Source organism: Anopheles bellator, chromosome 2 (assembly GCF_943735745.2).
Source record: "Anopheles bellator chromosome 2, idAnoBellAS_SP24_06.2, whole genome shotgun sequence".
Lineage (NCBI taxonomy): Eukaryota > Metazoa > Arthropoda > Insecta > Diptera > Culicidae > Anopheles > Anopheles bellator.
The window spans coordinates 18,916,587-18,942,847 of NC_071286.1; the positions used below are offsets into that span (position 1 = coordinate 18,916,587).

The window sequence follows — 26,261 nt, forward strand, 5'->3', positions numbered from 1 at the left end:
AGCTTAAATGCATTTTTAATCTAAACATATTACAAATATTTTAAGATTGATTGATGGAAAATTAAATCTAATAAAATAATGTCACTGAGTACCCGCGCGCGCTCGACGGCTGTTCCGTGCCGCACATCCGAGAATGGAGTGTTGTGAATGATTGAGTGGAGAGATAGGAGTGCGGTCGGGGCCGGCGCCCCGCTGCCTGGCGCGCAAAGTTAGACCACGAACTCGGGCAAGTTGTCGTACTTTTCCTTCGTTTTCTCGTGCTCCGTGTTGACCAGCAACAGCGTGTGCGAGTAACCGAGCGCCACCATCGGAATCTTCATGCCCTCCATCCGCGTCACTTCCTTCGGTGTCGAGGACGACTTCTGCAGATCACCAAGCCCCTGGATGGTGTAGTACGAAGGGTTAGTGTTTGGAGCCCGTTAGATTACGCGCTTCGGTCACACTTACCAGCTCACCGTAGGTCGGCGAGGCGCCCCAGGCGATCAGCGAGTCGTCGGCCGATATAACGATCGAAGTGTACCCGGTGCCTATGCTCGTAATGTTCCAACCGGCCAGATCCTGCACAGGCTTCGGGTACATGTTCGCTTCGCCCGTTTTCTTGTTCTGCCCGAACAGATACAGCGAGCCGATGTCGGTGATGGCTAAGCTGTACGACGAGCCGCAAAACACACGCATCACCTTGCGGTTTTGTGTGTCGAAGAATTTAATCAGTCTGCAAAATAGCGGCAAATGAGTGTCTGCCGTTGATTTCAGGTTTAGCGGTCCCTACCTTGGTACCATCTCGTCTTTCTGTTCCGCGTGCCCTAGCCGGCCGATTCCTCCGAAGCCCCAACTGTACGCACGATTTTTCGAATCGATCGCCACCTTCGAAGGGAACAGAACCGAAACCGTTTCGATGAACCTTTTCTATTCCGGGGGTGGAAGAATCAACCCGGGCCTTACCGTGTGATTGTTGCCGCAGGCAAAGTCGATAATGTTCACGTTCTCGATCGGCAGCACGTGTCCCTCCTTGTTCTTCTCCATGTACACCAGTACCTTGCGCGGCTGAAGCTCGAAGTGGAACGACATTTTGGTCGAGTTGACAAAGTACCGGCCGTCGGTGTTGTGGCCCAGCTGGCCGTACTCCGGCAACCCGAACGTGTGCAAGCTGCCCTTGATATCGAGGATGACGGAAAACTCGGCACCACATCCCACCTTGATGATCGGCGGTCCGCTGTAGTTGATCCGCGTCGGCGACGGGATCGTGGGGTTCTTATTGCCAACCCCGCATTGGCCACTCTTGTTGTCTCCGCACGCGTACACGGTACCGGTGTCGGTTAGGAAGAGCGTATGGTTCCGACCGCAGGCCGCTTGAATCACGTTGAAGTCGGCGAGATCCGCAACCTGGGTCGGTTTTTCGTACGTCGTCGTGTCATTGTGGCCCAGCTGGCTCATCTGGTTACGTCCTGTCGGGATAACGAAGAATGTTATTTGTCCCACCATCAAACTACACGCTTCCGACTAATGCTCACCGAAGGTCCAGGCCTTCCAATTGGAGTCGATCAATACTGAATGGGCGGCAGCGCAAAAACTCGCAGCGGAACGGTACTACGGAGGGGCGACACCAGAAAAGATGAATAGGGATTAACGCGAAACAATCCGTGATCGAAGGCAGGGAGAAGAACGGACACAACGGAAAGGGACGCGCACACGGCACCCGGTCATTGCGGCCCAAAAACAAGCTTCGTATACAAAAAAGAACACGCACGCACACTAACAGCAGCCGAGCGAGCGTGCGAACGCCATTGCTTACCGTTTCGCCGGTGAACCGATGAAAGGAGAAAAGGTTGGGCCGTATCTTCGTGACGCCCTTCGAGTCCCGCTTGCCGGTCATCTCCCAGGACACCATGCCGGCGATGAGCAGCTTGCCGGGACCCTTGTCGTACGCACCGAGCAACTCCTCGGGCAGCTTTTCCATCGGGCGCAGCTCTTCGACCACCACCTCGCGGGCCGAAGGTTCTCCTCCGCCGCCGCCGACCCGCGGATACTCATCGCTCAGATCGGAATCGTAGTTCGATTCCGAGTTTTTCCGCTTTTTCACCGCCTTCTTCGTTCCGTCTGGCTTGCGCTTCGCCGACATTTCGCACCAAGGAGTCGCTCCCGGCAAGGAATCACAGAAGCAGCTGAAACAAAGCCCCGGAATTGGCTAACGATGGAAGCGGAAGGTGCGGGGCAACAGCGAGCGACCAGACGAAGCGCGGCGTGTGCGGCGCGGGTTAATGGCCGGGCGCCGGAACAGGGGTACGGGACGAACAAAAAACCACGCACTCTCTCACACAGAACGACGCGCTGGGACGCTCGGAACAATGGACGGACGGACGAGCACACAGGGGAAACACAAAACACAACCGAAAATATTGAAGCCGTTAAAGTGTGTGTGTCAGTATTTTCAGGGATTTTACAAAGCCTCAGAGCCAGAAATTTTCGCCAGCAAGAAGACGCCGAACGAAACGACGCTTGAATTTTTTTTTAATGCAACCCCTTCTATGTCTTTCTGAGTCTATTTTTCTTTTCTTGTCTGCGTTCCCGGTCTCTGTTTCTCTGCGCTCTCGGTCTCTGTTTTTCTGTGCTCTCGCTCTCTCTTTCGTGAAAGAGAGCATGTGACGCTAGAGTGAAATAGCGGAGAGAGCTTGGCCAGTGCTGCCAGCGCAGGTGGTCAACGAATCCCGCCGAAGGTTGCTGCGAAGCTCCGTTCAAACGGGCTGCGATTAGGTCAAATCAATTCAATGGCGAAAACAAAAATAATCTTTTGAAATCGGTTTCTGTTGAAGCGTTAAAACTGAACGATTAACTTTCGGTGCGTCTTTATTTATACCATCGCCTTTGACAGAGACCCAAGGTTGTTACAGGCTGAGATGAGTTTATCCGTTTTCAGAAATGTTCTTTGTTTGAAATCCATCGGTTTACAATAAACAAATCGGGAACCGGAATAGAACCAATCAGAATGTTCTCAGGACGTTGTGATTGAGCCAATCAGGCCGCAGCTTTTAAGTCGTTATTATATAGGAGTTTAAGAATAGTACACAGTATACTAATTTTGCGACCGTTAAGAAGTTGACCGATGACCATACTTTCGGCCTTTTGGATCATGGGCACAGTCGAGGAAATCAATTTGTACTTTTTGTGCCTTCGACTGGCTTCTAGTTTAATCGGTAAAACAATGTTTCCGTTCAAATTTCGGGAGGACAGATTCAAAATGGCAGTTGGGCTCTGCAGAAATGAAACTCTCTTTCAGCAGGATTTCTGTCATATCCTTGCTGTGGCCGTAAGGTGTAAGCAAATTAATCTCGTAAAACAAACATTTCTGGCCGGAGGCGGGTGAGATAAGTGTACTAATGGCGGTTAAGAAGATGGTCTCTGTTACAACGGCCACCACGTTAACCGAGCGCGCGCTGCAGGAACAGGAGCGGGGTTTTTAATGAAAGGACACCCTCGGGACACCGTCGATTCGCCAGCGCCACGCAATACATACACATACAGTCGGGGCGGGCTCGAAAGTGCATACAGTGTTGTTTCCTGTATCGCTATTGTTGGGGCTGCTGTTGCTGCTGCTGCTGGTAGTATTCCTTCCGATATGTGTCAAACGCGGTAGCGCCTCGGTTGCGCATGCGAGCCCGAAAGCTCGCTGAATAATGGAAAACTCGCGACTCGCACGTTTTTCGCTCTTCTCGAGCGACATCGATCCGCTCCGCTTTCTCGGGGGAGACCCCGTGCAGAGGGTTTGGAAAAAGTGTTATGCATTCTACGGCCTGCCGTGCACGAGCGCCGTTCTTGAGTTTTTCCTCATTTTTCGGTTACCGTCGGACCGCCGTCTACCACGGACGGGGGGTCCCAGTGCGTGCCGCGCGTCCGAGCGCCAGCGGACGAAGTGTGAACTCGGCGGACATTGGCCAGCCGGACACCAGACATTTCGCAACAGGACATTTCGCTGACGCCGAGCCACGGACGAGCGATTAGAAAATCGGCGTGATTACGTGACATTCCCGGAGAGCTCCCTCCAGCCTCGAAGCCAGCGGCAGTGTCGGGGGTCCGGAACCGGAGTGCGCCGGAGTGTACATGAGTGTGGTTTCGGTTCCGTAGACGGTATTTTGGCGAACCCGACGGCCACGTCCTCCCCGCGTCCACGCGGTCCCCGTTCTCAGCCCTGCCCTCGCCAACTACGTCGCTGCTCTTCTTCAACGCCCCTGAAAGTGCCCTCCATGTGATACAAACGTAACAAAATGGTCAAATTATAGTGAAAAGCAAGTGAAAGAAGTTTAATCCACGAGGAAAAGGTAATCATCGAGCGCACGCGAATCAACTGCACGCGAGTCCTCGCGTCGATCCGCAGGTTCAAGAGCGCCAAGCGCGCCATTCAGGGCTTCCGGAGCGAGGACGGCCCCAGCAACCAGTACCAATCCCCGCCAGCTGGTGTGCGGAAACAGCTGTACGACGTCAGCGAATAGGCTGGCCACTCGCGGGTTTCATCCCGAGCAGGCTCCCGTGTGCGTAGTGTGCGTGGTAGTACACCGGAGCGAAAGTCATTAACAATTAAGACCCATGACCCGTGGGCGTTGAGTTTAGCGATTGACCTAGGCCTAGGTGTCGTGCCGTTGCAACAGGGACAGTCCAACGTCCGGTCCGGAGCACTGGCGAACAACAGGACTTACACAACACGGGACCGAGCGGTGGTGCGCTTTTCCAGCCAGCGACCAGCGTTTGCATAATCCCCGTAACATTCGCAACACCCCATTTTACACCCCAAAAAATCTGTGCCATTCACCGTCACGAGTGCCCCTCTGTGTGTGCGCGTGTGTGTGTGTGTGGGCACAGCCACCGCCATCGATCGATTAAAGGACTCGCTTTCTGCAAACGCGTCCAAAGCTGCCGAAGAAAAGAGTGGTCGAATGTGAATAGTCTCGAGTTAGGAAAAAAGGGGGTCCATAAAGAGAACAAAAAAGTATTGGAAATCTTACACAAGATACATATCTGTCAATACGGTTACGTAACCGACGAGGCCCGTCGTCCTCGTCGTCGTCGTCGTCGTCGTACGGTGCTCGGCCGACCAGCTCCGTTCGAGATCTCCGAACGCTTGCAGGGCACCACGGAACGGAGGTCCTTAGGCCGTGGAGACAGACACGGGAACGGCACAATGGAGAGTACAGGCGGGCCCGTTGAAGGGTGTGATTCATAATAATCGGGGTGCAGTGTTGATTAGTCCCGGCCGCTGGCTCTCTCAGGGACGCACTTGAACGCCAGCCACTGGCGCGCTGTGGGCCAAAGTAGGTCCGCCTCGTTATCGGAGCTTCGTGATTACTCGACTGTGCGCGCGTGTGTGCGAGCTTTGAGAGCCATTGTTGGGGCGCGAACAGCTGCGCTGCCTCGTGGAGGCATTGTTCGTGGGTCTTGCCCAAGCAGCATCCCAATCTGGCTGTTTACCGTCCAACGAGCTTCAGCGGACCGTTGTGTTTTGCGGTGAACATCTCGCTCCCGCTTTCCCCGAGGCAACTAGAACAAAACACAAAAGGCCGCAAAATGCAAACGGTAAACAATATGGTCGGTGGAAAAGCGCATTCCGCCTGAACGGGCATCCGATGGTATTCGAATACAGACAATCTGAAGAACGGCCCAAAAGGATGGGTTCCACAGAACAGTTACCGTGACAAGCGAATAATATTTGGTTTTATTTTCCCTTCCACTTCCACTGGTGCTTATTGTGTTATAGCAGTTTTAACTTACGCCACTCGAGAAGCAATAGATAATCGGACCAACACGTGCGCCGGGCCGAGAAGTGACCGTACAGAAACCGGGTTTGCCAAAAAAAAAGAAAAGAACACGACGACAAGGACAGCAACACAGTGAACACAGCGATTTTCTAATGTGTGCAGTATTATTCGATTCCCACCAACCAGCAAAAACCATGGAAAACCTGACCCCACTAGCCTCGCGGCCACTGTTCTAATACCACTTCCCACCCGACACTCACCCATACACACTCGATACGATAGTGTTCTATTGTTTTTACTTCGACGGTTCTTTTGAACTTTCAAACCAATCCAATCGACTCTCTCTGTTTCTGTGGCCCACCGAGGTACCTTGCTCCTTCCGACTGCATCCCTTTCCCTGTCTCTTTCTCTCTCTCTCTGCTCCTTATCCCTTGAGGAGTCGTATTTTGTCAAAAATCACTACATCACCCAGTTGCGGCGGCGGCCCCCTGGTCCGTAGACAAGGCAACACCGTAAACAATCGATATCCTTTCGTCGGCGGGCTAACAACATCTCTCGCGCGCGCCTTGGCGCACTGTATGTGTGGGTGTGCACTTGACACCCGGCGGGGGAGCGTATGTGAGACGCGCGATCGTGATCTTACCGCTGCCACCGCTCTCGAGTGAGGACGTCACGCGAGCGAAAAAGTAAAAATCGTATTACGACGACGAGGAACTGGATCAAAAGCTCATTGAGATGGAAGGACGTACTTGTCAGGATACGGCACGAGTGCGGATTTATTAAGGGTGAGTGTGTGTTGTTTTCTCAAGCCGTTTCCTACCCGGGCCGAGCTGCACCTCGGCCGTATCTCGATCCTATCCAATCTCTCCATTCCACATCCTTGCGCTGCCTGACGACCGCGCCGGTGACGTACCGTACCTATTAGCGGTATGTCCTGCGGGTCGATCCTGCCGATGCCGTGGCCCGACCGTCGGCAGGATAAGCGTGTCCCATTTGCTACCCTCGAACCTGGCTGCTCCTGGATTCGAATGAGTTGGCACATTGGTGGCGCTCGGTTCTGATGGTTTCGCTGACGCAAAAAGGTCCAGAGCCCACGCCAGCCCGACGTTCGATTCCGGTGGTGGCCAGGTGGGCAAGCCTGAACCGCGTGTTCGTGAAAGGTGGGTGGCTTTGGGTCGATACCTCTCCCCGAACCTCCCACTTCTGCTCCCTGCACACGTGTACACACTGGGAAAAGTTCCTCCATTCGGGAAGTCGTCCCGACACAATGCAGCGCCAGTCTGCCATCCGCCCTGACCTCTGAACCGCGCCCGGGGTTGCGCTGACGCGGTGTGAATTTTCACGGAAATTATTGTTCCGCTCCAGGAAAGGGACCAGCACCAGCGCAACTCTCCGGGCTGGGGCTTTCCCCCACGTTAATGGGTGCTTTTACCTTTCTCCCGATTTTCCGCGAGGAAAATCGAACGCGGTGTGTGGGTAGCTTTTTCCTCGGATTGTGAAAATGAAATTTTTCCGAGCACTGTAATTTAGTTTTTGTCCACTCCCCACTCAATGGTTGGGGCAGCAGCCTTTCGAAAGGATTCGCGTGAGAGAGAGTATTACAAGCAGTCGAAGGGTCGTGGCGAGTCGTTTGCCAATCGCGACCTCACACACGGCTGATCGATGTGGGAGAGACACCTGTGCCTGTGCGCCTTCTATAACGTCCGCCTGAATCGTGTACACGCGCAGCTGTTCCTTGGTCTTAATTAAATGCCGGCCCTGTTAATCCCCGGCGTCCTGGGGCGCGCGCCCGCGAACCCGATGCGAATGAATAATGATGCCGAACGATAGCGATAATTATGAGCCGCCCTTTTGCCACATCCGGTGGCACATCCCTTCACCGTCGAAGACGGAACAGCATTCCAGCGGCCGCCGGGGGTGACGGGGTTCATTGTTCGCCACGGCCACGGCCGCCCCCTGTTAATTATATCGCCCGGGCCCGCGGTTAAGTTTTTCCCTAGCCCTCACAGCTCCTGGCGCCATTAACCGTCCGTGCGCTGGCTGGCTGCATTAGAATGCAAATGTGAAAAGTTCAATAATTTCCGCGCTCTCTCCATTGTTCGGGGCGGCCGCAACCGCGAAAAGGGCGAATTTTGTGGGCGATGGACAAGAATGGTTCAGCAAAGTTCATTAGAGGCTCACTTCGAAACAGTCGTAGTCGCAGTAGTCTACGGCCGAGCAAGTGTGACAAAGTGTTTGGCAACGGGAAGCCTCTGTTTTCGGAATTAGCTATTTTCTTCAGCCAGGTTATTCGGTGGCCACTGTTGGACTTTTAGGGAGTGTGGTTTCGTGCAGCGTGAAAGGTGTGGTGCTTCGAAATGGGTCAAGGTCCGTCCGCCTGCCAGGAATACTACTGTGGACAAGAAATATCAGGATTTCGCTTTAAAACTTGAAAAATGTTGGTTTTGTCTTGCGAATCTATGGCATTACCGTTAGGTTTTCACAATTTTCGAGTTTATTTCAAAACTAAAAAAATGCGTTCGTGTAATGCGTTTCTGTGATTTACCATGCGACTGACTGACATCAGTTGTCAGTTGTGAAACGTCAGCTACCGAGGGGCGGTTTACTCACCACACCAAGTGGTGAATACATGACAATTACCTTTTAAATTAACGCCTACTCGAGGAAGATGAACCAAGAATTGTCCCGCAAACCAGACCGAACACTCAAGTAGTACTGTTAGTTTTTGTTTCCCGTCAGGTTTTTCCTCAAGTAGTATGTTCCGTTACATAAGGGCGTGCACTGTGCGCGTTCGTTAACGGCAACCACCGAAAAGCGAGCATCCCTGCCGGCAGAGGTGTGGGAAGCTCTCGAAACCACACGATGTAATTCGGTGGCAGGTAAAATGGCGTGAGCAAATTCTCGAACGTGTATGGGATAAATTGTATCGCTCGTACACTCGACCGAATTCTGGCCAACCCCCCTTTTTTCGAGGAGTCGAACGCCCCGGGCCCCCGAGGCGGTTAGGAAGGAAAGCAGCATTGGCGTCAACCGCGTGCCACGTGGCACGGCTATTATTCAATTGTCCAATCTCATTTGGTCCGCCCGTTGGCCGAGTCATCATGCACTCAAATAAATAGCAACCGGCCGGGGAACGGTCCAATTTCAATCAGACAAACGAGGCCCCATTTCGAAAGCGATATTGATTCGGAACCAATTTTCAGTGCTCTTCTCACGCGGGCGAGACAACGGTTCAATTTGTACCTCTTATGGCAACTAATTTATAATCCTATTTTTTGAGCGGAAGAGACCGTGTGGCCATATTCGTTAGCCCAACTCCCCCCGCCGGGATTGGCAGCGGTTTCGGATCGATTCGAAACCAGCCCGGGCCACCTGAAATGGGATCAGATTGGGCTTGTCGCATACTTAACGCAGTGGCGCAGTTTTTTCGCTTCCAAAAATCAACCGAACCGGACCGGGGCTCGGTCGGTATCAATCAATCAAATCAAAAAGCTAACGCCCGCTTTCGGAGCGGTTTCCGTTGGGGCCGAAGCTCGAATCGAACCCGCAAAAAGTCACGCCGCCGCCAACCGACGACGGCATCTAATTTGATTCTCTACATTATGGCTTTCATTATGCCGGTCGACACTTGCGCCGGTGCGCGTCGGTAGAGCAAACAACACCATTCGACCAAACAGGACTGCCATTTGCGCACCACAACCCTGCTGCTTCCGTGCGTGGTAAGGTAAACAACTTCTCCCGGGCACCGGGCTCGGCAGTGACACTCGGTTTACGCCGCACGCTACGTTACATTGAACGAATCCCTCCCGACCGACCGACTACTCAGCACTTTCGCTGGCCTCCCGTTGGGCACCGAGCTACTGGCTGGCTGGCTAGGAAAAAAGGAACGTCGGCCTGGCGAGGTCTGGCGATCTTCTGCGTCACCAGAGTGTGGTGGCAGAGTTCCGGCTATTTCTGACTAGCGGGCGTGCGATGTCCGATTCGCACCGGTTGCCGGTCCTTCCGGCAGACACAGCACCGTGTCTCACGGGGGTAGTATCCTTGAGCGGCAGCCCGTCCGACAAACATATGTTTCATGAATGTAATTATGTTTTGACACGCATGCTTTTGGGGGTGGCCCTGGGGCCCACCGCTAGGGCCGAAGGATTACGCGAAGGGTTACTGTTGCTGGTGCGCCCAGAAAAGCTTCTCCTCGGGACCTCGTGGGACGTCCCGCTGCGGCTTAACGTTGCTGTTTACAAAACGGGACACCGGGCCACAAAAAAGCGGCTGCTGGGGGTGGCGGTTAAAGAGTTTACGTTTGCTCATGCTGTGACCAACTGAACGGGCCGCCGCCACCGCGGCAAATTGATTTTGAAACCGTAAAACGGGATGGGTTGCATCGTAGGCAAAAAAGTGCTGACAAAAACGGCTACTACGCCGTGGGCCCTCGTGAGGTCCTCGCGTCAAGTGGGATTTAATTGGAGCTTGATCGACGGGATGAACGTCCGGTGGTTGAAGGGCGTTCCTAGCCGAGGATCAATCACGGTGGTCTGAGCCCTTCTCCCGTCGGCAATGCAGTAAACGAAGTGGTTGTCCCAATCGTTCATCGCTCACTTCCTTTCTCGGTCCATTTCCTTCCAGAGTTTCATCCCCGGCCGCCGGATGTATTGAAAGATGCCTTTAGAAAACTGTCAGCGTAGGATAACTAGTCCTGGCGATTACTGCAGCAATCACATTTTAAGCAGGTAACTAATTGAAGCTAACCTTGGCTCCGCAGTCGCGGCACTCGAATAGCACCACCGGCGGTAGGTCACAGTAGTTGTGACCATCTGCAGTATGAATATTCAGATCACCATCATTATGCTCCCGGTAGAATGGGCACCAGCTAACGCAAATATCCCTGGGCCCACTGTCCGGGCTGCGCTTCCGAAAGGTAAGCGGCCATCCAGTGGCTGCAAACTTCCGGCCCCGCCAGCAGGCCAGGGCCCCGGGTAATCTGATCACAAATTACACAGCTCCGACCAGACGACACTGCCTACTGCTACTTGCCGCCCTTTTCGGCCGCGCCGGTCTGCGGGTATTCAAATGAATCAATCCGAAGCCTGGCCGGCCCGAATGTGGCCAGGCGCCAACTGCGGTCGTCGTGACCTACCGAAGGGATAGAACACGATGACGACCACGATGGCGATGATGATGATGATGGTGATTGTCGATAAGAGCTCGAAGGGCGCATTCGGACGGGTGCAGGCGGTGCATAGAGCAACATTGGCTCAGGGGCCGAAGTGAGGCGATGCTGAAGTTGGAGTCGGTCGGCACGCGATTGGCTAGCTCGCCCGGAAGGAAGCGGGAACCGAGGGTGGCCGACGAAGGAAGAGCCTATGCACTCTGCACGACGATGTCCTCCGGTGGGAGAGCTACTCCGTACGAATGTGGTATTTTTATCGCGTTACATAAGACGTTTGCCTCGGGCCGGGCAACAATAGTTTGCTTTGGCGAGGGCAAGGAAAAATCTAAACTGTTTCCGTTCTCCCTCTCTCTTTCTCTCTCTCTCTCTCTCTTTCTCTTTGCAGGGTTATACACATTCTATCCCCGTCGCCTGTTCATCTAGTGTAGATGTGTTAAAATGCCTTTTAAAAACTTTCAACGGCGGGTTAGTGGTCCTGGCGCATACTGCAACAATTACATACAGAGCAGGTGAGTCAAACAATGCGGTCTGCGAAACAAATGGAGATGTGGCGGGAAACTTTTGCCGTGTGCCTTTCACCGTGTGACGCGCGTCCCGCACTCCATTATTAATCCCATTCCCAAATCGCAATAAAATAAGGTCGGCGGCTAGTCCCGGTGGGTGTCCTCGAAAACTCCCCCGGGGCCACTGGGGGAAACATTCCTGTCACATGTATAAAGGATGAGCTTTCTCTCGAGTGCCGGCGCCACCGGGAGTGGGAATGTAAATTTTATAAAATCGATTTACTGTTCTCGCGCGTCCCGTGCTTATCGGTGACACGAACCCGGTCGGCAGTCGAGCAGTCGAGCAGTCGAGCGGGGGCACACTAAAAAAATCACTTCCATACTAAAAATCACCATACTAAAAATCAATCACGTAATTCGAATTTGTGTTAGTTTAAATAACGATTTCGAGTAACGATAAATCATCATAAGTTAATGTGAGGATCAATAATAATCATACAATACAATAGGTTATTATTTACACTTGAACGCGAACATAAAATGTTGAATGAAATCACAAGCATTAGCAAGGAAAACAAAAGCGTTGAAAAAAGTCCTTAAATTTTTCCTAAAGCCCTATCTGTCCACACACAAATTCCCCATAGTGTGGTAAAGCACGCACACCACCGTGCCGCCATCGATCGATCGGAAGACTTCGGTCGGGCACGGAATCTGGCATCCGTAAACAAGTGCGCTACTCTCAAGATCACGCTCCGGACGCTCCGGGGCCAGAGAGAAGAAAGACCAATCGACAGCAGGCGCAAGGGGAGGAGTGTCGGGCAGCGCCACCTCGGCCAACCAATTACACAGTTACACAGTTGCAACAGTGAATGGTGCAATTGGCGGACAGATTGACACAATTCTCGGCCGCCGACCGAATGGCACACCACAGGATGCCCGGGAATCGATGCGTGTTCTAGTTGTAGTGTCCTAGTAATGCCGGCGCTGTGTGTCCGAGAGAGAGAGAGTACTTATTTATTTATTTGGCCGCTTCGTGTTCGGTGCCACGGTCGGTGATCGATACTCGCTAACGAGCGCTCCGAATGGCCGCACCGCGCTTAAGCCGATCGGCACGCACCGCTCCGGTTCGCCCTGAACCTTGCCCCGAAGCGATGGCCGACCCGAAATTCCCTAATCTCGGTGCGCGAAATGCCCAGCGCCGCAGCGCCACTTAACATTCTATTGCCGCCGCCAAGTGTCAGTTGGAAACAGACAGCGCGAGACGGCGCGAGAAGTCAAGGTTACCGCAGCGCCAACGCTGATCGCCTCGCCGCCTGCGGCGCTGCACTGGACCGATCCAAATGGAAGCGCCTGGTAGCTGGTGTCGTTTCGCAGTAGGACCCAGTTTTGGACAGAAAACAACTTTCTTTTATGAACCGGCGCCCAAGGTTAAGGTACTTGTCTGGTTTAAATATAGCGACAATACGAGAAAGGTCCGTGGAGCTCCCGTGTGGAGCTAGGAAGAAGTTGCTGTGGATTGCCGGAGTGCGTTGAGCGATGCGGTCATGCCAGAAACCTCGGGTGGGCCCATTCGCCCGTTCCAGCCAGTGCCTTCCGACTGAGGCCAGGATACGGAATCGGTTCGGTTGAAAGGTGGCCCGCCATAAGTCACTCACAACTAGTTTCCGTTGGCCGTTTACCGTAAATTAGGTACACAAAGATGTAAACTACCATTCAGCGCATTGGCCCGCGCGCGCACTGCGCTCCTCCTGGGAGAGAGAGAGAGAGAGAAAGCGGAGAGCACCGAGAGAGCGAGAGCTACGAGCTGGAGCGCCGGCGAGTGAGCGAGAGGGACGGGAGTTAGAAGATCGTGCATTTTTTTTGCCTTTCGTTCCATTTTTATCCATTTAATACATATTAGTACACACGCGCGGCTCGGACACTACACGCATCCTCTTCGGGGAGCGCCCGGGGAAACCGGGAGACTCTGCGGGTGTGTGTTGTGTACGGATATTTCATACGCGCCTGGGTGTGTGCGGCCCGTCCTCTCCTCGTCCGCAGGCAAGACAACTCGGAGTTTCTGCAACTTAGCCAAACCCAGCTGCATCAGTCATCGGTGAACATCGGCTTCAGTAACATAGTTTACAACAGCGGTCCGAGCGAACCCCTGAACAGCTCCCGGAGCGGATCGACGTCGCTGGCCGTGATTGGTAAGCCTGGGGTCGGGTGGGAACAGAACGTTAAATCATCTCATACAGACCCCATCTCAGTCCCTTCGAAAACGAAGCCTTCGAAGGGTGGAGTGTCCTTTGGGGCCCCGCGATGGGCGCTATCTCGTCCAGCCCCACATATCCTCCGTAACTCAGTTATTATTCGCAATAATGGCCATTAGTGGCCCAGGTCCCGGGCGAGCTGATAGAGGTTGACAGCGCCAGATCAGGTTGAAGAAGGTTTGATAGGTGGACAAAACCGCCCAACACAATCGGGCGGCCCGGCCGGCCGATAGAGGTCAGCGCAAATTGAACAACCGGTTCGCTTTAATTCGTTACGGTCCTAATCATTTTAAAGTAGGGCCCCGGGGCGACCTAGAGCCTGTGACGCTGGTTCGAGATGAAAGAGCCCGGACTTTTCGCGGTCCCTAATGAGCTGCCGTAATTGGATCTACGCTCGTCATCGACCGTCTAACGGACACGGAGCCTGCTAATGTTCCTTCTTTTTCTATTTGGTCCTCACATCTTCCCGCCCCACCCGCTAGCAGACAAGTCGGCGACAGCGAAGGCGGACGCGGAACGGTCGGGACACCGGTACAACGACCTCAACAAAACTTCGCTCTCGGTGGAGGAGAGCAACCTGAACTTCAACTTCGTCAAGAGCAATGGCAAGTCGGTGTCGGGTGGCCACAACAACTGCAGCGGTGGCTCGTACAAGGGTTTAGCGAGCGGTGGGGCCGGCCCCAGCGGTGGCGGCGGGGGCAGCGGTGGTCAGCCGTCGGGGGGCAGTGGCGGTGGCAGCTTCCCGTGCAAGAAGTGCGCCCTGAGCAACAACCTCGGCACCCTGCACCTGTCGGCGGACTCGCAGCAACATCTGCACGGCCACGGGCACGACGCGTCGCATGACAACTCGAACAACAGCCTCAAAAACTCGCCGGCCCACGGCGGCGGCGGTGGCGGTGGCTCGGGGTCGGGCTCGGGTAGGGCGGCCAACATCGTAGCGTCGTCGGCGCCGACCAAGTCCCCGATCGGTGGCGGCGGTGGCAGTGGCGCGGCAGGCGGCAGCAGCAAGGGCAGCGCGCTGATCAGCTCCTGCCAAGGATCCTTCCACTCGCTGCAGGGCGGCGGTTCGAGCAGCGTCGATGGTAACGGGTCGACGGCCCTGCCCCCGTACGGCGGTGGTGGCCACCACCACAGCGTGTCCTCGAGTGGCGCCCAGACCGCGTCCGGCGGATCGATGCAACATGCCTGCAGCAACCTGCTGTCCCACCACCAGGTCCAGCCGCGCCTGAGCTACTCCACCAGCCACACGGACTCACCGAACGGGAGCGGCACCGTGCTCTACAACCGGTCCCGCATCAACAGCCACAGCAACGCGGCCACTCCCGGCGAGCTCGATCGGACCGGGAGCACCAAGACGCAGCAGCAGCAGCAGCAGCAGCAACACGCCAACCCGAACTACAACGTGTTCAGTGTGAACTACGAACGGAAGAGTGCCAGCATCGGCGGCATCGGTGGTGCGGGCACGTCCTACGGTGGCGGTGCCAGTGGTAGTGGTAGTGCGAGCAACGGCGGTGGCGGTGCGCACAGTAAAACGATAAACAATAGTGGCAACAAAAGCAATAACGGCGGCAACGGGGCCAACGGCAACGGGGGATCGCAGCACAGTGGGGCCGGGTACGGCTACCACGCGAGTGACATTAGCCAGCTGCGGAACATCATCGAGCTGAACAAGCAAGTGAACGATCTGAACTCCAAGAACGTCGAGTACAACCGCCAGCTGAGCGCCCCGGCCGAGAACAATATCAACAAGAGCAGCGCCAACTGCTACAGCAACAGTGTCTACAATCTGTTTTCCAATCACATCTTGCCTCAGTATCACAGCAATTCGCCCAACACCAACAGTCTGAACCGCGCGAAGAAGAAGCGCAGCTACAAGCTCAATGGCAGGTAAGTCTCTCCCCGTGTGCCCTGCCTGTTCCGATCCGACATCGGCCGGACTGGTCGCGTCCGGATTTTTCTGGACGCACCTGCCCATTAAAATTCCGGCTCATTGCGGCTCTTCTTCGTGGGTCCTTTCCATATATGGTACAGCGGGGGCTAAGGACACCTCCGAAGATACTGGAGTCGTCCGTCTGGAGGCTGTTGGGACTTGGCTACTCGGCAGTCGTCGTTCAATGATCAACCCACAGACTTTACAGGTCTGTGGCGTTCAAACCGCACTGGGTCTCAAAGGAAAGTGATTTTGCGTATACGAAGTTCTTTTTGGGAAGGTATTTTTATATTCTCAAAAGACACGTTGTGTTGTTGTTTTGTGCCTTGTCTGGTGGTTGTTTGAAATGTGAAGCAAAATGGAGCCCAGGATGAAGTCACTTCACCTTGAACTATTCTAGACACATTATTTAATCCGTTCTAAGCGTTTAGCCTTCTAAGCGTCTAAGCGTTAATATAGTTCGATTGGTTTTGACGTTTCGACCGCGTTGCAATGGGATCTGTCCCCACAAGAAAAAGTCCGAAGGTGTTACATGATCCTCATGATCTTGGGGGCCAATTGACATACCCGAAACGCGAACCTGTACGCCCGTTAACGATGGTGGCCTTCCCTTCGTCATTTACGAAAACTAGGGTCCTTTTCTGAATGTAACGGCGTATCTTCAATCGATTGAGGGTTTCAGTGCTCAGATGTAGCGATTTTGTGTGAAAAATGTGCCTCTTCGCTGAAGCATATTTTGCTGGAAAAATTAGCGTTTTCGCATCTTTACTATTGTAGTAAGTTTTAATAGTTTTAACACGTTGTTCTGTTGCGAAACGATAAATTTTCTAAACTGGTAGACATTCAACCGAAAGTCTTACACTTGCATTTACAGATATGATTCTGTACTAAGTGAGCTACTAAAATCTGTCAATGAATTCAGTCGATCGTAAGATCGTTTGAATAAAACTTTTTTTATGATTTCGTACGTTCCACTACGACATTTACCTTGAAGAAACGTTTTAGAACGATTTTGGACAAATTCATCGATTCATCAGAATTCATCGTTCTTCTATAACTGGGACCATGCCAGATTTCCGACGTCGTAAAATAAATAATTGTTACCGACTTGATGTACTTCGATTCGATAGTCAGTCGGTTAGCGCCCACTATCCCCATGCGGTGAAGATCTTCACGCCGCGTCCAGCGCTTATGGTCCTAGAATAGCCCGATGATGCCCGTACGCCCGCATAGCGTGCGTCCGCTGATTGGCGTCCGGCAATTCCAATGAATAATGGTGATCTGTTTTTTGAATCTTGGTCTTGGTCCGATTTTGATTTTCCTTCGACGCACGGGTAGTGTTTACGCCTAATCGAACGCGCAAACATGCGCGGAGCGCCGTAAATTAGTGTACAATTATCGGAATGCGTTGTTTCGCTGCTCGCGCGGCCAAAGGGACCTTACGGTGGGTGCGCAGATCACCAGCACCAGATCCCGAAAGGGGTAATTTAATGAATAGGATTTTTTATAGACCAATCCATTAAAAAAAGACGCATCCTGCCCACTCGGAGAGCCACTTGAGACCAGGGCCAGGACCTCCCGCCGCGGGGGCTATTATTTCTGGGCGTACCTCAATCTCAATCACGGCCCCACCGGCATACGATTTGGTGCCGATTGATTTATATTTCCGGGCGTCCGGCCCGCGGCCGATTGGGCCAGGGTGGTGAAAGATAACTCAAGGGAAGATAGTTTCGAAGTAGGGTCCGCGAGGTTCACTGGTTCAAGTGCCAGGCCTCATCTGCCACAATTCATCCCGGAGCCGGAGTTGTTTGGGCGATTGCGTGGTAGACAAATGATCCTCCGACCCGGTCCGAGTGGGGTAGATCAAAGCCCGAGACGCTCCCCGAGAACTTCGGAGCTTCGGACGAAAGATTCGGCAAATTTAATCGGATCGACGCGGGCGCGCGCGTAAATAAAGCTGTCCGACGATAATGGTCGCGGTTGTGTTCGGTTCGGTTCGAATCGGTTATTTTCGGACCGGACCGGGTTTCTGGCTTTTTGAAGTAGATTAGGAACCGACCGAGCGGCGGCTGCTGCGGTCCAGCGTCCAGGCGCCCATCAGTGGGGATGCTTTCGGCCATCCGTCAAGTCATGTTTTAGTGAAATTATACAACAACCGCTCGTTCGCGCCGCACGCGGTGGTAAGGAGCGGCACAGGCACACACAGGATCAATGGGCCGGGTCCGGTTTTGTGGAACCGGTTTCGTGTTTTCTCCAAATATTGTTCAAGCACCCTGGCAGCAGATAATGGGGCTTACCTTTGCATAATTCCCCCCACCGCCCGGTCGTGCCCGAAAAGGGGCCGCACACAAATATTTGCCCAGATGCGGCGCGCGCACAGGACACCTGGAGGCAGCACCGTCGGTGGAGATAGTGTCGTGCCGGCTGCGGTCGCGTGAGTGAGCGCCGTATTTCGTGTGCCCTTCGTGGTTCGTTCCCGTGACAAATCCCGTGGCCACGGTGACCTGGCGCCTGTTTCAACAAGTTGACCCCGAAGGCCGAAGGGTAAGCCCACACCGGTGCGGATCGGTTTGTTTAATTGAAGCACGAACCGCGTGTGTTGTTCGTGGCCCCCAAAACATGACGAGAAGGTATGCTTCTCACCCGGTGCTGTTTGGCTGTAGTCGCTGACATGTGCAAACAGTGTGGGGCCCCACATGGCCCTACTACGGCCGAGGATGGCCGAGACACTGCACGGTGGACCTTTCGCCCCGAGGCCAATCGGAGGCCTGTGTCTGACACACCATTTAAAGGCCATCGCGGGCCTTAATTGGCGAGCGGGCGAGTCAACGAAAGGCGTCCACGGCCACGGCGAGACGGTGTGACAACGACTCCGCGTGGCGACACTAATTGCCTAAATAATCCATTCGATCTGATTCCGTCCCGGCGTGGCCACTCAGTCAGTAACCGCTAAGTAACCGCTCCCCAATTGCCCGCGCTGTTACTGAGTGCCGCGCCGAGCGTTAGCGAGCGATTCCAAACAATTACCGAATAATTGTGCAGTGTGTCGTCTTCAAGTGAGTGACTTATAGATCCTGGCCCCCGCCACGCGGCCATGTGCAGCAAGTAATACGCGAGTGTTCCATTGCCCGCGTGTGCGCACGTGCTCCGCCGGCAGCGATCCTATCGGAAGGCGGCCTATCGGCGGCCACAATCGCCATCGGTTCAAACCGCTTCGGTAACCGTTAGGCATTCCGTTTGGTCCTCGTCGTAACGGTCGGGGGCCGCTGCTGCCGCTGACTTGATTCCCATCAACCCCAATTAGTGGATCCGTGCGTGGCACATTGTCGGCTCGGCAGCCAACTAGCTACTAACTAGATCGTCCGACGGGACGTGGCGCGGCGTGATCGATTCGCATGTCAATTAGCCTTGTCCCCACTAACGGAGCCCCCACTTCCCTCCCGGCCGACAATTGAGTTGCTAAATTAAATCGTTTTCCATATACGCTCTATCCCTCTCTACCTTCTTTCTCCCTTTCTTTCTCTCTCTCTCTCTCTCTCTCTCTCTCTCTGTCTCCTTCTCTCTCTCTCTCTGTGACTCTGTAACTCGATACGATCCGCGTTCGCGATGGAATGGCGGTCGGTGTCGCTGCGCCGGCACGCTGCGCCGCACTCGGCCGGCACCAGCAGACTGTTCAGTGCGGCCAGCTCCGACTCGATAAGGTTCCACTCGAATCTGTCGAACCAGAACGACACCGATCTGCGGGTGTCGATCGACAACACCTGCACTGACTCTCTGGTGACCGCACTGGACGATGAAGCGCTGCTGATCACGGACTACATGAACGATATGGCTAAATCGAAGGTAAACGCCGCGGAACCCGGCGAACTTGGTTAAACTTCTGACTCAACGACTTCCTTCGTTCTTCCCTCTCCCCTCTCGCCGGGGCCGACAGGTACACTTTGATGACGTGTCTCTCTATGGCACACCGAAGGAGGAACCGCTTCCCAATATGCCTCCCTCCATAGAGAAACCGTCATCGAACTTCCTGAAGAACCAGCTGCAGGCATGGTTCCAGCCAACCGACAACCGGCTGGCCATGAAGCTGTTCGGCAGCAAAAAGGCGCTGGTCAAGGAGCGGATCCGACAGAAGACGGCCGGCCACTGGGTCATCCATCCGTGCAGTTCGTTCAGGTACGTCCGCAGACCGCCTAGAGGAGCTCGGTGCATCGGCGATTGAACGGAGATCCTTTGCCCGTTTCCACTTGCAGATTTTACTGGGATTTATGTATGTTGCTTTTGCTAGTAGCAAACCTGATAATCTTACCCGTAGCGATATCGTTCTTCAACGACGACCTGAGCACCAGATGGATCGCATTTAACTGTTTGAGTGATACAATCTTCCTCGTCGATATAGTGGTCAATTTTAGAACAGGTAAGGCAGGCAGGCAGGCAGACAGGGCAGGGTAGGGCAGGGCAGGAGACCCGGCACATCCGGCTTCCTCTGACACTTCCACTCGCCTCTCGCCACAGGTATAATGCAGCAGGACAATGCGGAGCAGGTGATACTGGACCCGAAGCTGATCGCAAAGCACTATCTGAAAACGTGGTTTTTCCTTGACTTGATATCATCGATACCGCTAGATTACATATTTTTAATATTCAATCAGGTAAGCTCCCGGCCGATCACTCACTGGGTGTCTGTGAGAGTAGTAAGTGGTGTTGGAAGTAGCGAACGTTCGGTACGGTACAGTTTTATGAGTGTTTCAGTTCGCCACTTCGTAGCCAATTCTATGTTTTGCGTTAAGTGTATTTCTATGTTTTTTTAAAAAGAAAACATAGAAATCGCCCAAAAAGCAGCAGCCGTTTAGTAAATGCCTTTTTGCTTAGACGCCGGAAAGCGAAGCGTCCGTTTTCCCTTCCGCTTCACACTTTTCGTACTTGAACTTTGTTTCGCTTGTCAATGGAAAATTACGTAGTATTTTCTTTTCCTAGTAGTTTTGTAGTAGTCGATACTAAGGTTTAGTAGTTCAGTAGAGCGCGTTTGCGCTGCACACTCAACAATGTCCTGGCCCCAGCGTGCTGCATGTGAGCCGAGCGAGAGCCGAGTTTTCCAAATTAATTTTTCTTGTTTTGTTTTTTGTTTCTATTTTCCAGATGCAAAAGTACAGTCAGGTAAGGATGGCATGGAAAACATGTTCGATGGCGCCGGCGGCGTGTTGCGGCTGGTTTTGATCGTTTGCAATTGCCGCTTAACCTGTTCACTGGGCGGCGTGTAGCGATTCGTCCGCGTTTAGTCCGTTTGATTCGTTTTGCTTTTGAGTTTGGTCGCTGTCTGGTTGTGGTTGTAGAGATCCTGGATGTGGCGCGTGACAGCGCCAGTAGGCTGCGCACTAGTTGCAGAGAGTCTTAGAACGATTGAGCTTTCCGTTTCCAACGCCGCCGTTCACGCCGTTAACGGTTCAGTAGGCTTCTTACACACTCGATAGCTCACCTCATTCCCATGGTTCTCTGTGCCATTTGCAGGACTTTTCCGACTCGTTTCAACTGCTACACGCCGGCCGAGCCCTGCGCATCCTGAGACTGGCCAAGCTTCTGTCGCTGGTGCGGCTTCTGCGGCTTTCTCGGCTTGTGCGATACGTTTCCCAGTGGGAGGAAGTTTATGTAAGTACAACCCGTCCGCTTGTTCCGCCTGTTCAACGTGCGATTCGCCACATTACGTACTTACGTTTTTACCTTTACTCGGTTCTCGCGCGCGTACCTCGCTGTGCTAAACGATAATCGGACACATACACTACAAAAAAAATACCAAAACAAATTCGCCATGTTTTACACACTCCAAACCGTTCGCCGCCCGCCAACTTCAATTCGCTCTCGACCGACCAACCGACCACGACTTTTCCGTTTCCGGTGGCGCGAGAGATGTCGTGCCTCTCGCTTCTCCGCTCTTCCGTTTTTGGTTCGACTTCGGTTTTGAGTTTTGAAACAGTTTTCCACGTTTTCCGTTCCGACGTTCGGTTTTCGGTTACTTCTTTTATGGGTTTTCTCAAACTCCATCCGCGTCACCCTCGTTTTGCTGCTTTGGCTTTAAACCCCCCCCACCCCAAGTTTAGTGTGTGTGCGTGAGTGTGTGTGTTGTGCGTTTGGTAGGAGTGATCCGTTGTCCCTAGCCTGCCACACCACTAGCGGCGACAGGAAGCCGCACACACGCCCGCCCGCGCTGCTTTGCCACGGATCCGGGGGGTTTGTTTGTTTGACCGGAAGATGTACCACCATTCGCGGGGGGCGGGTAACATTCGCCAGCACAGAGCACCCAACATCACCCAGCGCACCTCACCGAGCTTTGATTTTCGACACCGTGTCACTCCCGATCGCGTACGCTTAAAAGCTGAAGGAGAAAAATTTTCCACTCCGGTTTCCGTTTTTTTCGCGACTTTTCTATTCACTTTGTTGATTTTCTGTTCCTTGTGCCCGTTATGTTGAGTTGAGTGTTGTATGTGCGCGCGGGGACACAGGACACGGACGACAGTGCTTGCCTTGTGTTGGTTTGCAGGTGCTTTGGTTGTGTGGTTTGGGGCTATTTTTCTTATTGTCACACACATTGCGAAACCATACACAACTCCAAGTCACACCAACGCACGAGACATGAGCAATGGGTCATCTCAACATCAAACATTGGCCGGAACGTACAATTTCACTGCGCTAGGTTAAGATCACGATCGTAGGTAGTGTTGATCCTTCACAGGGACGTATTCAGCAAGGGACATCTACATTTCTAGACGTTTAATGAGCTTCGTAAATATGATAACAATTCTACACTGGTATTTCGGAAGCAATAGAATGATGGTTTTAGGCAGGAACCTCTACAGTAGACTAGACTGCACCACTGCACCATTCGGATCGATTCAGGCATTGTGCAAACGAAGAAAAGCCAGCACTTTACAGTCCCAAAGTCCAAAGAACCAATAGTTTAATGGAAATTATAGCGTTGTCGTAGTCTTGTGCCCAACTGTGCTCCTCTTCACCGGTTACCATGAGTGTTCTATTTCACAATTCTTAGTTCACTTCACACTGTGTCTGTATGTATCATGTCCGTATCTGTGTCCCTAGTTGAGCAGTGTAAATGCGGTTTAGTGGTTACCGTTTGAAGCGTAAGATCGCGATCTTCGGGCGAGAAACTTCAGATGGTGCCATAATTGTTGTCGATAACGAACTCATGATAGTGTAGCGTAAAACAATGTTGAACAATGGTTCTGTGAATTTTTTTTTTCTCCAACCAACCTCCGATTCGATGCGACTCGCCCACACACCCATTGGTTCTTCCGCCAAACGCCCACCGCAATCCGGTACTACTCTTTGAACTTTCAAAACAAACACAAAAATTAGCTATTTGTTCCTCGTTTTGTGTGTATGCGTGTGTGTGTGTGTGTTGTTAGTTTTGTTAAAACAATCATCGTAAATATGAGACTAGAGCTACTACCAACTAAATCCATTCGAACCAAAATTAAAACAAAAACCATCACAGCTTTTCCGATCATCTGTTACCATCCTAACCTACGGGAACGTATTTGACCATTTTCTACATTTCGCTACTAACACACACCCCGCTTTCGATGGTTTAGATAAATTTACGTTTTCATCCAGCCAAATCACTAATGTTGCTCATTTAGAACAATAAGCTGTTGTGGTACAGGTGTAACGTAGAAGCGGGTAAAAACCCCGCTGGGTCCAGTTTGGCCGAACGTTACTTCGTCGAATGCACTACCCAAGTAACGTGAATCCTGTGGCGTTGGCTCGTACAGCAACCGGCACACCGACGGTCAGAACAGAGACAGGACATTGAAGAGCTTTGGCAGTCAAAAAAGGGTATTTTCCCCGTTTGTCAAATTATACAAAATCAAACAAAAACTGCTCCAAACGTCCCTGTTCCTGTGCTTCACTCGGTACCAGTTCGGCACCAATTGGCTTGTTGAGTGAAGGAGTCGTGCAAGAGGCGAGGCAACGGTGCGCGTCCTCGAAGGCCAGGGATATGATAATAAACCATTCCATCGCAGTTTTCGCGGACACCACACGCGTTTCGCTTCCTTAGGACCGCCTGGTAGCGCAGTCAGTGTGTTTTGTTGATAAACATATCGTTCAGTTGAGTTCGTTCGTAAACTACGTGTCGTTGGGCGTAAAAAAAAACTTCCCCACGTTAAACTATCCGCTTCATTTTGAGCCTGTGCACATGAGCCCCGATGGGCGCTTCATCAAACCCGTTCGCTAAGAATAATAAATAACCCCATCGCTCGTTTCTATCATCGATTCCGTTCGATCCGTATCTTTGGTTGGTGTTTTGTTTGTTCTTTGTTTATCTAATATTTTATGGACCCCTGCTGGCCCCTCCCGTCCCCTCCCCGTGTACTCTCTGCTTCACGTCCTACGTTGGCCACCACCACCACCACCATTTATTTAACGGACAGCTCATTACCCGCGGACTTTCCCGTCGCTGTGAAGAGTTTCACCTTCCGCGCTGTTTCCCCACCACCAGCACACACACCCTGTGTCGGAATCTGCCATTTTGCATTCTTACAAACCACCATTCTCACCTACCGGAATCCACCCACCCACACACCATCCGCCACGCCACCAATCACCCACCGATACTATGTACTGTGCATTAATCAAATAAAAACCGTCATTTTTAATCGATTATTTTATATACAACTTTAGATACTACAAAACCTACAAAAAAAGCATTCTAATCGAAGAGGGAGATCCTTTCAAAAAGAACAAGCAGGTTTTTCTAAGAGCAGCCTTATTTTGAAGGTAATTAAGAGAAAGAGAAAGCGCTTTTACTTCCTTATTTTTTACCGTTTGTTATATACTTAAAATGAAAAAAAAACAATTAGAATCCATTCGGTAAATAATCGTTTATGAGCAAAATCTGTTCAACTTGCTTCTTTCGCTTTACTATATTACGCTTAGTCCAACGAGTTTTACTTTACATTTTGCTAGTACGGCGACTTACATTTACTGCAATATTTACCAACAAAAAATGCAATCGTGTTTTTAACACTGCGTGCAGCGCGCCTTTTTCTATTGCAACTTGTGTTCGCCTTAGCCATGTTAGAGCAAGAAAACCAAAACAACAAACAAAAAACAAAAACTACATAAATATACTGAAACCGCGACCAGCCACCAGTTTGTGAATAGATTCACGGTCTCGGTAAGGATCCGGACGGCCACGGATCTTGACGTGCTCGTCCTGTGTAGCTGTTCCAGTAATCCAGGAGCCACGTGTGCTGGGTCGGCATCCATGCCGGCCGGTGTTCGAGGCCTTCCCGCAGCCACAGCTCACGAGCTCGCCTATTGTTTATTACGTTCCTTACACCGCTGTCGATGTGTGTTTAAAACATTTACCCACCGCGGATGCGTTCCGCTGTCGGCAGTATCTAGCAATGCAGTTTTCTGATTTGTTTTCTGAACGGTTTCACTTTTAGCATGCGTTTTTGAACCATTAGCAAGTAGATATAGCGGAATGCGTAAGCCTTAATTCTAAGCTCGTTCATTTCACGTGTACCTACTACTATCGATAGCGTTCTTGATACCATTCTTACTACTTCCGATCCACTTTTATAACCACCACCACCACCACTAACTCCCTGTAAGCCGCTCTAACTCTAAGATCGAACGCTGCGGCTTCGGCACACTAGCGATTAGCTTTGGGGCTGTGACGGTACGAACGAAGTACACTCCCTAAATCCCTTCGGCGCAGATCCTTTGCGGACGGTTTTCCGGAAGTTGCCCCAAAATAGTAGCTGAAAAACGTGTTTGGCTTGTGTACATCCGTTATGAATAGGAACAGCATTCTAGGTCTTTAGCAAACAACGACTGGTACTTAGCTCGCCCATCGCTCACCTTAGAACTCATTACGCCAAACTTAACCCAATGTAGCTGAGCTTCCACTAAACTGAGTATCATCAAGATATTAATTCTCGCGACCGAAGGGGGCTCCCAGGGTGAGTTGGGTGTCACAATGGCGAACCCATTGGGCGCACAATTTTTATGCCACCTCTCGCCAGCTCTCGCCCCTATGTGTGGAGTTTTTATTTCTTTCGTCCGTAGCTCGCTGGTCCCCGTTCGCGCCACCGTACGTAGCGCGCCACTAACTCCAAAATGATCCCCACGATAAAGAAAGGAACGACAACAGAGAAAAGAAAATCCCCAACTCACCACGTCCCTAGATATTAGTGAAACAATAGCAGTAAACATCACCACCCCGCAGCAGCAGCAGCAGCAGCCAACCAGCCAGCGCCAGCCAGCCTTTCACGTTCGCCGTCATCCGTCGCGCGCCAACAAAAAAAAAACGGGCTCGTCGTGGTCCTGGGGAGTTGGGTGCCTTTGTTTTTCGCGTCCCTCAAATGATTCAACACATTTAAGTGGGGTTCATTAATCATCATCCATCGCGTAATCGGTTTACGACGATGCGACCCGCAATAATCGATACTCCGCTTGATGCTGCTGCCTCGCATCTTCGCCTCTCGCTGCTCCGTTCTCTATTGGTCTTGATTCACAACTACGCCCCGCGCGATCCAGCTACCAACCAGGGTGCGGGCCGCAATTTGTTTCGCCTCCCATCGCTATAGTGCAAGCTCTCCTACATAAATACTACTGTGGGCCAAAAAGAACGAGAATCAGCTTATA

At 52.3% G+C, this 26,261-nt stretch overlaps 2 protein-coding genes across 2 annotated transcripts in view; one reads left to right on the plus strand and one right to left on the minus strand.

The window, feature by feature from the left end:
- Positions 1-2,399, minus strand: LOC131209910 (protein RCC2). The gene is made up of 6 exons (XM_058203067.1): positions 1,793-2,399; positions 1,512-1,587; positions 943-1,445; positions 770-864; positions 448-712; positions 1-380 (listed from the first exon to the last, which is right to left on the minus strand). The coding sequence occupies exons 1-6, from the start codon at positions 2,117-2,119 to the stop codon at positions 210-212; spliced, it is 1,437 nt and encodes a 478-aa protein (XP_058059050.1). The 5' UTR covers positions 2,120-2,399; the 3' UTR covers positions 1-209.
- An 8,950-nt stretch (positions 2,400-11,349) lies between these two features.
- LOC131207138 (uncharacterized) overlaps positions 11,350-26,261 on the plus strand; it is an 18,961-nt gene continuing 4,049 nt past the window's right edge. Inside the window, 10 exon segments of the mRNA XM_058199747.1 lie at positions 11,350-11,420; positions 13,455-13,603; positions 14,152-15,553; positions 19,262-19,439; positions 19,531-19,769; positions 19,847-20,010; positions 20,109-20,245; positions 20,733-20,750; positions 21,102-21,239; positions 24,288-24,383. Of these exon segments, the coding sequence (XP_058055730.1) occupies positions 11,350-11,420; positions 13,455-13,603; positions 14,152-15,553; positions 19,262-19,439; positions 19,531-19,769; positions 19,847-20,010; positions 20,109-20,245; positions 20,733-20,750; positions 21,102-21,239; positions 24,288-24,383 (2,592 nt within the window).